The 12,028-nt window shown below is 45.1% G+C and overlaps 1 protein-coding gene across 3 annotated transcripts in view; it reads right to left on the bottom strand.

Annotated features, from left to right (window-relative positions):
- SLC25A13 (solute carrier family 25 member 13) overlaps positions 1 to 12,028 on the bottom strand; it is a 231,183-nt gene that overhangs the window by 64,639 nt on the left and 154,516 nt on the right. For all 3 annotated transcript variants that reach the window (XM_027540106.1, XM_027540105.1, XM_027540108.1), the window contains exons 12-13: positions 4,881 to 4,933; positions 3,484 to 3,564 (exon numbers count right to left, since the gene is read on the bottom strand). In XM_027540106.1, coding sequence (XP_027395907.1) covers positions 3,484 to 3,564; positions 4,881 to 4,933 — 134 coding nt within the window. The remainder of the gene's footprint in view (positions 1 to 3,483; positions 3,565 to 4,880; positions 4,934 to 12,028) is intronic.

The raw sequence follows: 12,028 nt of genomic DNA, 5'->3' as shown, positions 1-12,028 counted from the left end.
ATATGAGCTTTATAGGATGAAGGTTTATCCTTTTTTGACATTTTTTCCCAGTGAATATCATTTCATTTCTTTTCATTTCAATGTGGATTTTCATGCCAAGTAGATTAGACCACTAATCTAATGGTGCCATGATGGAACCATTTGTGTCTCCTTTTCAGACAACCCTAAGATCAGAAGATCAAAACCCAAAGATCCCAGTGCCTTCAGGATTTCAAGCCTCTATTCTACTAGAACAGGCACAGAAGACTTACTTGAATTGAGGACTATAACCTACAGACCACATGGCACCATATGTTATTTTTTCTTAAAGCAGCAGCAACAGTGCAATCACAACAACATACTCAGAGATGACATGTCAGGTTTAAAGTCACTGGGAGCCTAGCTGGAGATGGGTAGTGGCGACAGGTCCTCTGCCCCATATCCTGAAAGCCTCCACCATTGCTGACCGTGACCACCCCAGAGCGGTCTCCCTCCTGGACTGAGCTCCCGACCCAGGAAGGAAAGAAAGGACGGAAGAAACAGACAGTAATATATACCTTGTGTAGGGACACTCGAGGCTCCAGGTATCTGTTAAAACTCCTACAACTCTTAGTCTAACTGAGAAAGCAGAAAACCAGCTTAAACACAGCAAGCATAAACCAAAAGGCCCCTTTCAGACTCCAGAGTTTGTAAACCCCAGTCTCAGCATGTAGTGTGCTGATTATATCACTACTGGCAAGTGTCAATCTACAAAAACACTTGGAAAACTGAAGTCAAGCTTTTAACAGTGCTCTAAACTAGTGCAGAGGTGCACAGCACTCGAGAATCCACCTGTAGTGCAGGAGACTGGAGTTTGATCCCCGGGTCAGGAAGAAACCCACTCCAGTATTCTTGCCTGGGAGATCCTATGGAAAGAGGAGCCTGGTGGGTTACAGTCCAAAGAGTCACAAAGAGTCGGACACGACGGAGTGCGGCCCAACTAGCGTATGAGTGAGTTTAGGGCTAGATTCATCCTTTTATGCATATCCATGAAACAGAAGTTTTTTTTTTTTTAATCTGTCAGTCACAAATTTAATTATCTTAAAAATTAACGAATGAGACCAGTTTTATTCTTTCTCCTCCAACCCTTTCCTTCAAATTTACTATCATTTTTGTTGTTTTCCTAATACGTATCTTATAAAACAAGCCTTAGTTTAGCTAGGAGACAGTTAAGGTTAGGAGACAAGGACCTCCTTGCATCTCACCCCTGTTTTTGTAGAAAACAGATTACAAACCAACCACACACAAAAAAACCATCTTCAAAGAAACCAGAATTTGCGGTTATAAGTGCAAAAGCCAGCCATATATGCTAATCCTCTGTAATAATAAAGCAAGGTGAGCTCCCGTGGCTGGGCGATGCCTGGGTGAACTAAGGGGAACTGCCCATGTGACACCATCTTTTAAACTCTCTGTTGTCCAGGCTGGCCAGCAAGGCAGAAGCACCCTCACAAGGACCCTCTAAGGGGGCATGTGACGGGCTCTGAGGATGGAGACAAGGCCACCAGAGCCTGCAGAGAAAGATGTGGCTGCTTACTTCCAAAACACACGCTGAATGGAACCAGCCACCCACCACTTAGGGATCTAAAGGCCCTGGATTGTTTGCCACCTACAGGATTGCTTACCTGAAAAATAAACTCTTACTTCTTAAAGCAGTGGCATGGGGGAAGGAGGGGCAGGGCGAATCAAAACAGGAGGCTTGAAACATGGAGGACCACTGTCTCCCCAACCTTTGAGATGAAGGATGGCAAACCTCATTTCGCAGATATTTTAAGTAGCTGTAAAGCCCCAGTGGCTCCAATTTTAAGCCTGTGTTTAGATCAGGTTTGAAAAGGGGCTGCACCACTTTACAATAACTAGGCACCACGTCTGATGCCAATCGGTGCTTTGTATTTGAAATGGGCGACCACAAACGAAAAAACAAGACCACCTACGGCAGACGATACGTGCCACGACCAATCTCCTTGGCACCCAGGCCTGTGTGTGGGCAAAATGCTTTCATAAAAAGAAAATAAAGCTCAAGATTATTGCCAAAAATCTTGAGTAGTATCACATAGTTAGTTTTCCACTTTAAATTCTTACAGAGATATATAATCATGTCTTTTCAGCAAGTTTAAAACCTGACTTTAAAAAAAATAACAAACCTACCTGACCTACTGAAACGGCCCGTTCTCTCAGGCCCCTGGTAGCAGCCTTGAGGATACACTAAATATAGCCCATGGTTATGCCATTGAAAATTAGAAAACCTAGTCATTCAACTGAAAGCTAGAGTTGTTTTAAAGGAATACTTACTGGCAAAAGCCATGTCTGCAACTCCTCATATTCTTTTTGATTATTATTGTGTGTCCTTTTCACTTAGGACATTAAAGGCTCCCTTTTTCCATCCTCAATGCTCCTAAAGTTACAGGACAAGGGGCTCTTACCTGGCCATCTCTGACAGGTCAGTGATCAAACAGAAAGAGTCAGGCTGGAGCCAAATTCCGTCCGCCTCTTAAGAATCACCAGAGGCTAGGACTCTGTCGCTCCCACTACACTCAGGGAACCCCATTCAATATTAGGACAATAAGCCCTCTCCAGACAAAGGTTTAATATTCTCGGGTGTTTTCCCAACTTCTAAACTCAATGACTTTTCAGGAAAAGATCATTTTATGATCACCAATTCCTGCACAGAACAAGCAAATTAAAAAAAAAAAAAAAAAGTGATCTCATCTTTTGTACAAGAAACACAGGTTTAGATGGAAAAATATACCCATATTTATTGCCCCAGCGATCAAAGACCATTTACTTAACCAACCTTATCTTTAAATAGCACCCGTCTTTGTAGAAGAGTTTAACTTACTTAAGGTATTTACATTCACATGAACAAACCCGTACGTGAACTAAAAAAAGACACGATGTTTTGCCGAGCTCAGGAACAAGATGCAGGTCGTCCGTCCACATAAAGAAATACTCATTCCAAGCGTTTCTGACAATGCAGAGCGCACTCTGCCCATCACCCCCACCTCCTTCTCCCGGAAGCACGGGGAGCCTTGAAGACCTGCTGGCGTGTGTGAAGAAAAGCAAAGCAGAGGGCTATGGCTGCTGGCTTCAAACTACAAATCCCAGTGCCTGACCCAGCAGAGGGTGCCGTGAGGAAAGACTGCACGACAAATAAAACTCCAGGAAAGGTCAGCAAAGATGTGCTCAAAGGCCAAACACTTCTGCCACAGACGACTTCTACTGCAGAACCAGCTGCAAGCAATGGCGGATTTAACAGGCATGACTCAACAGGCAGGAAGACCAGAGACGTTTACCGCTTCCACCTCAGGAACAGTTGCCTGTCTAGGGAACGCCAGGGTGCCCTAGTAGACAGTGCCCTTGAGCAGGATCTGTGGGGAACAGAAGCCTTAGTCCACACTTGGGTAGCATGGTAGGGCTATGTACATGAAACAAGTCTTTTCAGTGTTGAGATCCGCAAAAGGTACTTACACAGCCTCCGGCAAGAATTTCTGCTGCCAGTGGGACTGAGCCATCTCTGCGCATAAATTTATCCCTCACAAAATCATTCACCTTGAAGAAAAATATTTAGAAAAGCTGATAAAAAATATAGAGATAGTCATCAAACACACATATACAACTGTACATAAATGTTATTTTTCTTCCAGTGTTTTGGAGTAATCATAAACTGAATAAAAGAACGAGCTTAAGACTTTGCTCTTGATCTCATATATGTCGTTTTTGAAAGCCAGAATATATAGATATGCATTCCTGATGTTTGGGGGAGAATATAAATTAAGAGAGGTGGTTTAACAAGCCTAATTCATATATGTCTGCAATTACCATAGCATAGAGAGAGAGACATATTAACAACAGAGACACAATTAAAACATACATTTTATAACTTAAAAACTTTTAGAAGATTTGATTAAAAATCACTTTCAAGTCTTCTAACAGGATTTAATCTCAAACAGCTTCATCACTGAAACACATTTAGCCGAGCAGATCTTTCAGCGTGGTAGAAACTCAGCATCTAAGAAATTTCTCAAGGATTCTCAAAGAACATCAAGAGCATTAATTAATTAAGTACAATATTCTCAAAATGGTGTACACTACAAGCAATTTTAAGGATCAATCAGAAGATTAGCTGTCCCACCAGTCACATCGGAAGATGATGAAAGGAAAATTTCAGCGCCAACACTACGCAGCCCAATCCAGACGGAAGGTCTAACTCTCCGGGGCTTTATGACCTTAGTGATGACAATGTGATCACTGACCCGTTCCAGAAATCCGAACTAACTACTTACCACCTGTCAGATAGGAGTCGGGCACTGGAGAACCAATCTGATGGAGCACCAACTTCAACCAGAACTCAGATTCCTCAACCTGTTGCTCTGGCAAATGTTACACCTCGAACACAAATTACTTGTGTACTTGAGTGATATGTTCTGGAGTCAGAAAAAAACTGCTTTTGGATTCTAGCTTTCCCACAGATGAACTGTGCAAATGCAGGCAAACACTTCCCCCCGTGGGCCTCATTCTCCATATCTGTATGCAGTGTGCTCAAGATGAAAGCAACCAGAGGTAAAACGTGAAAGCGCCTAGCACAGTCAGCACTGAAGGACATGCAGCTGCTGCCACTGCCCCTGCTAGGACGGTGATAATCGTGACAACCACCAAAAATCCTGTTCAAATACATTATCACGTTTTCGGATGTTCAGTGTTACCTCGGGGAATAATAAAAAGCTGTGTGTGGTGAGTGCCCTGCATTCAGATCAGTTAGCACCTCCGAGGAAACACAGACCTGCTATTTCACATTAAGAATCTCTGCTAGATTCCTGAATATGTGCAAACTACCTTCATCAGAAGCATCAAATCAAAAGACTTACTGTAAGTTTTATGGCCTTCTCTGGGGCGACTCCCAGTAACTGTGGCAACAGACCTGAAAAACAACGAAAAGCCGAAGCGTATTAAATAAATTAACATTGACTAAACATATCAGCAGCTCTAAAGAAGGGATCACCATGTAAAAACTGGGGCAGTCTGGGCTGCAATTTTCTGTTCTTACCTTTGATGAGAATACTCAAAACGGACTGTTCAGGTACTAATCTCTGAGAGCCAGGTCTGAGCAAATTTCCTCTCACATTTTAGATCGTTTGCACGTTGGGTAAGTCAACAGTGGTAGTGAATCAGGAAATCTCATTATTCACAAATTTGCTCTTTTCCCTCCCACCTCTTAAATAAGTGGACTTCAGTGAATATATCCTTTTTTTAAAATACTTTTCTCATCTCCCCACCCTGCTCCCTCACTGCCCACAGTTCAGCCATTTATACCCTTAGCAACTAGGACTTGGTGACAAGCACCAGACAGACAAGGTTCCTGCTCTGACCAGTCTCAGATGGAAGGAGGGGAGAGGCATTCCTGCAAAGGTGACAGTTACTGGGAAGCAGGCATTTCAGGGAGGAGAACACACGGGGCAAAGACAGCAGAGCGGGAACAAGCCCGTTGTGCTCAAACATGAAGGAGCACATCAGTATGCCCTCTTGGATGAGGCGGGCACAGGGAGACACAGCTGGGGCCTGATGCAGGAGCCACACCCAAACCAGGACCCGAGTTTGAGAAACTGTAAGTTAAGAGAGAAGGTTTTCCATCTGGAGAAGAGTGATGCGCTAGCACATACTGTCAAATGACTGCTCTGGCTCCTGTGGAGACAAGGCATATTGATGTGCATTGATGTGTGTGAGTGTGAGCGCGTGAGTGTGTGCGTGCAGAGAAGAGACCGTGAGAAACAACAATCTGACTGCCAGTGCTTGGTTTTTTAGTACTAAAAGACTACCTGGTGGAAATGGAGATGGCTGTAGAGAGTAACAGGATGGGGGTGGAGCGGGAGGAGCTCAGGTCTGAGCACACCAGCGGGAGTGGGGATCAATCAGCGCACAGGGCTCCCCAGGTGGTTCAGTGGTAAAGAAGCATGCCTGCCAATACAGGAGATGCAGGTTCAATCCCTGGGTCAGGAAGATCCCCTGGCAAGGGACTGGCAACTCACTCCAGTACTCCCGCATGGGAAATCTCATGGACAGAGGAGACTCCAGTCCATGGGGTCTCAGAGTCAGACACGACTGCATGACTAAGCAACAATAAGAATCAAAACACGAGGAGGAGGTGTGGTCTTTGACAGGAAAGGGCCACTTCTAGGAGAGGTGGTTATGACAGCAGTGGCCCTGCCTATCTGAGCTAAAATGATCTTTTCATCTGCTCTAAGAAAATAAAATCAAAGACAGACACTTTTCCTTGGAAACCCAAGGGTCAGAATATATTGTTTCCAGGTCATGCTGCTGTCCTTGGGAGGGGCTTCACGGTGTCATCCTTCACCAGTAAGTTCACTTTCCTAATTCACTATATAAAAAGCTCTGTTTCCAGCCTCTTTGGAGAGACCAGCTCTGGCCACACCATCTTCTTAAAGGAACAGTCTACAGCCAAAAGTCTCTAGCGCCAGGGCTGTGTGCATCCAGTCTGCAGATGTGTTTTGCTGAGTAGCACAGGTTTGAAACCTAATTTGAGCTTATTTTAAAGACAAATAGGTAGATGTCTGGATGGATGACTGGACTGATGGACTGACTGATTAATGATCTGACAACTCTGGGCTTCCTTCTGACCTTTTAGCAATCTATCTCCCATTGGGGGAGACTCCACCCTTTATACAGGACCCAAGCGTCAATTCAGCAAGCTCCCTATCACGCCCTAATGCCTGCATGGCAATAAGGGCAATATTGCTCATCATTTTTCATGCTCTGTTGATATCCTCACACTAGAGGAGACATCTCTCTGTGCTTGAGGCTCTGAAAAAAGGGGAGAAACTAAAGAACTAATGAAACCAAGACAGCTTCATGTTTTAGGAAAACTGAAGAAAGTTCATTTCATTGTAAAAATAAATGACAAGGATGCTGATGCCAATCAAAATGTTCTCTAAAAACACAGCTAACACACTGTTTACTCTATGTCAGGGGCCATTTTAAGCACTTTACTAACTCATTTAATCCTTACTCCCTGCAGAGAGGAAACTGAGGCATACAGAGACTGAATCATTTGTTCTAAGTTATGCAGATGATAGATACTGAGATTGGGATTCGAGTCTAAGCCCTCTCTCTCAAGAGTCTATGCCTTTAGACAACACCCAACTCTGCTGGATGGCATCACAGACTCAACGAACGTGAGTCTGAGCAAGCTCCAGGAGTTGGTGATGGACAGGGAAGCCTGATATGCTGTAGTCCATGGGGTCACAAAGAGTCAGACATGACTGAGCAACTGAACTAACTCGGTCCTATGTCTAACATATGGAGAGGGAAATGGCAACCCACTCCAGTGTTCTTGCCTGGAGAATCCCAGGAATGGGGTAGCCTGGTGAGCTGCTGTCTATGGGGTCACACGGAGTCGGACACGACTGAAGCGACTTAGCAGCAGCAGCAGCAGAATGCCTAATATGCAAACGTGTATCTGCCCTTCCATATCCAGCATCATTTGTTCACTTACATAACTAACCTGCCTGGATCCTATAATTATTTGGGTTTGCAACATCTTCTCTAGCCAGCCGCATTGGAGCCTCCAGGGCTACAAGCTGACTGGACAAGGGCAAGGCACCTAAAGGCGAATAACCGATGAGTTCAGCAACCTGGATCTGGCACTACAAGTGGAGCTACGGAGTCCAGAATCCTTCTCCCAGGAGCATGACAGACTCATCAGAGGTGGCAGTGCTGTTGAGTTGCTAAGTTGTGTCCGACTCTATGACCCCATGGACTGCAATGTGTCAGCCTTCCCTGTCTTTCACTATTTCCTGGAATTTGCTCAAACTCCATTTGAGTCCAACTCATTGGAGTTTTGTTCAAACTCCAATGTCCATTTGAGTCGAGGATGCCATCCAACCATCTCATCCTCTGTTGCCCCCTTCTCCTCTTGCCCTCAATCTTTCCCAGCATCAGGGTCTTTTCCAATGAGTTGGGTCTTCGCATCAGGTTGCTAAAGTGTTGGAGTTTCAGCATCAGTCCTTATAATGAATATTCAGGGTTGATTTTCTATAGAATTGACTGGTTTTATCTCCTTGCAGTTCAAGGGACTCTCAAAAGCATCTTCTCTAGCACGACAATTCAATAGCATCAATTCTTCGGTGCTCAGCTTTCTTTATGGTCCAACTCTCACATCCATACATGACCACTGGAGAAAGCACTGCTCTGACTATATGGACCTCTGTCGGCAAAGCGATGTCTCTGCTTTTTAATACTCTGTCTAGGTTTGTCATAGCTTTTCTTCCAAGGAGCATGCATCTTTTAATTTTATGGCTGCAGTCACCGTCCACAGTGACTTTGGAGCCCAAGAAAATAAAATCTGTTATTGTTTCCACGTTTTCCCCTCCTATTTGCCATGAGGTGACAGGACCAGATGCCATGATCCTCATTTTTTGAATGCTGAGTTTTAAGTCAGTCTTTTCACTCTCCTCTTTCACCCTCATCAAGAGGCTTTTTAGTTCCTCAGAGGTGAGGAGCCAGTTAACAGAGGCACAAGCTGAGAAGGTGCCACGTGACATGGGAAAACTGGCCAGTCGAAGCCACGTATGTGCGAACGCCAGAAGGAAGCAGAGACTGTGACAGGAAAGGAAGCGGCCTAGCAGAGAGGAGAAACGTGCCACAAATAGAATACGGACACCAGAGAGAACACACAGGCTGTGGAAGGTGCCCAGATGGGAGAGTCGGCCTTAACCAGCTTCTGGTCCCACTGGGGCCAGATTCCAGTGAGACTCCTGCCCTGGGATCCCTACGAGTGCTTGGTTTTCCTTCTCCCTCACGTGAACTCTTATGGAAAGTTCCCCTATGCTCTTGCTAGCTTGAGTATGGCCATGCTCTTTTTAATCTAAATGAACCGAAACAGCACAGAAAATGTGAATATGGAACCATCTGGGCAAAGCAAGCACTCTTAAGTCAAAGTAAGAATTTCCTCCTCCTGAACTATACTCACTTATTAACCCTTTACTTACACCATGAGATAATATCTATGAGGAAAAAAAGCACTATTATTACTTCATGAAAACACAGCATTCATTTCTACCAGTAAAATTCAGGCGTAAGCTATTTAAACTACATCGTAACATTCACAATTTCCATTCTACTCTCTACACTAAGGTCAAGTACAGAAATGTTTAGTTAAATATTTACTGGCTGGATGTATTTTTCTCATCATTAAATTGTACACCCAAACCATGGATGGGTTGATAGCACTGTGATTTGCATGATGATCTCTTGTCTCTATCACTACCCTGTGACAGTCTTCTTAAATCACTAATAAAAAACAGCCCACACAGCCAAATGCCTACAGCGTTAGATACAATCACTTCAGCCAGCCTTTTAAGCGACCGAGATTTGTCTTTCTCACTATAAATTTAGTAATGCCCTGTGAACAGCAGAGACCGAAACAAAACGATAGAGAAAACCCTGCATTTAAGACTAAATATAGGGCGGCAAATATTTATTTGTTCAGCAAACATTTACCAAATGCTGTCTGTGCCTGGGACTGGAAGAAACTAGGTTGAAATAGTAAGATCTGTGGCGTGCCCTGGAGCCTGTGTCAGTTTAGAGAAAGAGGGAGACCCAGGTGTCTGTGTGCCAAAGACGGGACACAGCACCTAAAAACAGAGTGTTGGGTGTCACAGCCCTGGTGCGCCAAAGTGCTCTGGGAACACAGTGGAGAGAACCAGCTACTCTGCCTGCAGGGCGGAGCAGGGCATCAGAGAGGAGGAGATCCTGGGCATGATTCTTTAAGGACAAGCGGAGGTTCACTGCAGGAGAGAGACACGAGGAGGATGCAGAGCCAGGCGGCCTAGGCAGAGAGAACGGACTGTGAAAAGGCACCCAAATCTCAGGTTCACTGCACGGGCAGGGCTGGGGTGAGGTCACAGACCTCGTAAACACACAGCGATAGCAGAGGTAATTCATCGAATCAACAACAGTGGAGATAATGACAGTACGGGGGCACTTACTACATGCCGCACACCACTGTGTGTGCTGTATGGGAAGCAACACACGAAACCCATGCCAGAGGAAGTGAAAGCGTCAGTCGCTCAGTCGTGTCCCACTCTTTGCAACCCCATGGACTGTAGCTCGTTGCCAGGCTCCTCTGTCCATGGAATTCTCCAGGCAGGAATACTGGAGTGGGCTGCCATTCCCTTCTCCAGGCAATCTTCCTGACCCAGGGATTCAACTCAGGTCTATGGCATCGCAGGCAGATTCCTTACTATCTGAACCACCAGGAAAGCCCCAATATGAAACCCACACCACAGAAAGTGTTAGTCACTCAGTCACGTCCAACTCTTTGCGACCCCATGGACTGTAACCCACTAGACTCCTCTGTTCATGGGATTCTCCAGGCAGGAGTACTGGAGTGGGTTGCATGCCCTTTTCCAGGGGATCTTTCCCACTCAGGCACTGAACCCAGGTCTCCTTACCGTCCTTATCTCCAGGCAGATTCCTTACCATCTGAGCCACGAGGAAAGCCACAATATGAAACCCACACCACAAGTCAGTAGCAAAACTCAGCGCATGTCATTTTTATCCCATCAACAGATGAGGAAACTGAGGCAGACTTCCAGGAGCCGGCCCAGGGTCACTCAGCTGGTATGTGGGGCAGGGGGGTTCAACCCAGGCAGGCTGGCTCTAGGGGGTGCTCCTGAACAAGGACACTGTGCTGTTTCTCTGCAGGCCACATGAAGGGGCTTGGGAAAAAGTCTGGGTGGCTTTTAAAGAGGAAACTTCGAAAAGAAAAAGAGTTCTGGAGGCAGGTGAAGGACAGATGGTAAGGGCAGAGACCCAAGGCAGGAAGAATAATTGGGAGGTTAAGGTAATTTAATATCAGGCCTGAGTTTCACTGTATAAAATGAGTAACTTAATCCAGTAGAATAAAACCAAAGTACAAATCCATTCCTAAGACCTAGGCCAGATGCTGGCACTCAGGGAGGCACTGGATCAGGATCATTCTTGTGGTGGTGAACTTGGGAATCAAGGGTGGCTGTGGATGGCAATCTGAGAGCCAGCAGACATGTGGGCCTTGACGCCATCAGTCGTGGCCAAACGTTCTCTGGGAGGGGTCCTGATCTGCAGGAGAAGGGAAGCCAGAGAGCTGCGGATTTCAACAACCTCCTGATTCCCTGACCTCAGGAAGAGGAAGGGTGATGTGGCTCGGTAATGCCTAAAACAGCCAGTCTGGTGAAGGCGGCTCAACACAATCACACTGAAGTTTAAAGCACATGTATGTCTGACATCTGGATAACTCAGCAGAAAAATCAGGCTTCTAATACAAGATGTTTCTGTTGGATTCTGGAAATTCATTTTAACCATTAGAAACAGAGAATGCATGTGTGTGTTGTTTCTGACTTGTCAAAACAGCAGTCTGTTTTCCAACTGCCTCAAATGAAATTTATTAGTGTGGTTAGTTTTCTAATCTTCTCATTTTAGTTCAGCTCCATCAGCACATGTGGCAATGCTTCCTTGGCAAACTTTACCAGAAGGCTGCTAATGCGAGAAAAGATTTACAGAGTACAATATTAATATAGTATTTTGTCTTCAGATTTCATGGGGTTGAGATATAAATCACACTATCCCCTCGGATCCCCATCCTTTATGCAACTCGATAAGAAAGGACTGAGCAAAAGATGTGGAAGCTAAGCCCACACCAGGAACCTCAACTGCAGGCTTTACAGAGAACCCCCAAAAGGAAGTTTCTGAGAACAGTATGCTGACCAGAGGGCTACTGAGCTGTAGTTTTTACTTAAAAACTTTTTAGAGATATATAATTCCAGAATCTCCAGGTGAGAAGGGACTATGAAAGAAACTCATTAATAACATTGGCATGATTAAAGCTATTTGTTCCCAATGGCTTGGCAACAGAATGAATGGCTTGGAGCACTGGGGCCTTGGAGGCTGACAAACCAGAACCGAGGAATCCTCGGTCTGCCCTGCTTTCATGCTGAGTGATCTTGGGGACATTATCCTTTGA

The sequence above is a fragment of the Bos indicus x Bos taurus genome, chromosome 4 (assembly GCF_003369695.1).
Source record: "Bos indicus x Bos taurus breed Angus x Brahman F1 hybrid chromosome 4, Bos_hybrid_MaternalHap_v2.0, whole genome shotgun sequence".
Classification (NCBI taxonomy): Eukaryota; Metazoa; Chordata; class Mammalia; order Artiodactyla; family Bovidae; genus Bos; species Bos indicus x Bos taurus.
Note: the sequence above shows the minus strand (reverse complement) of the source record. Positions and strands in the feature narration are given on the sequence as shown.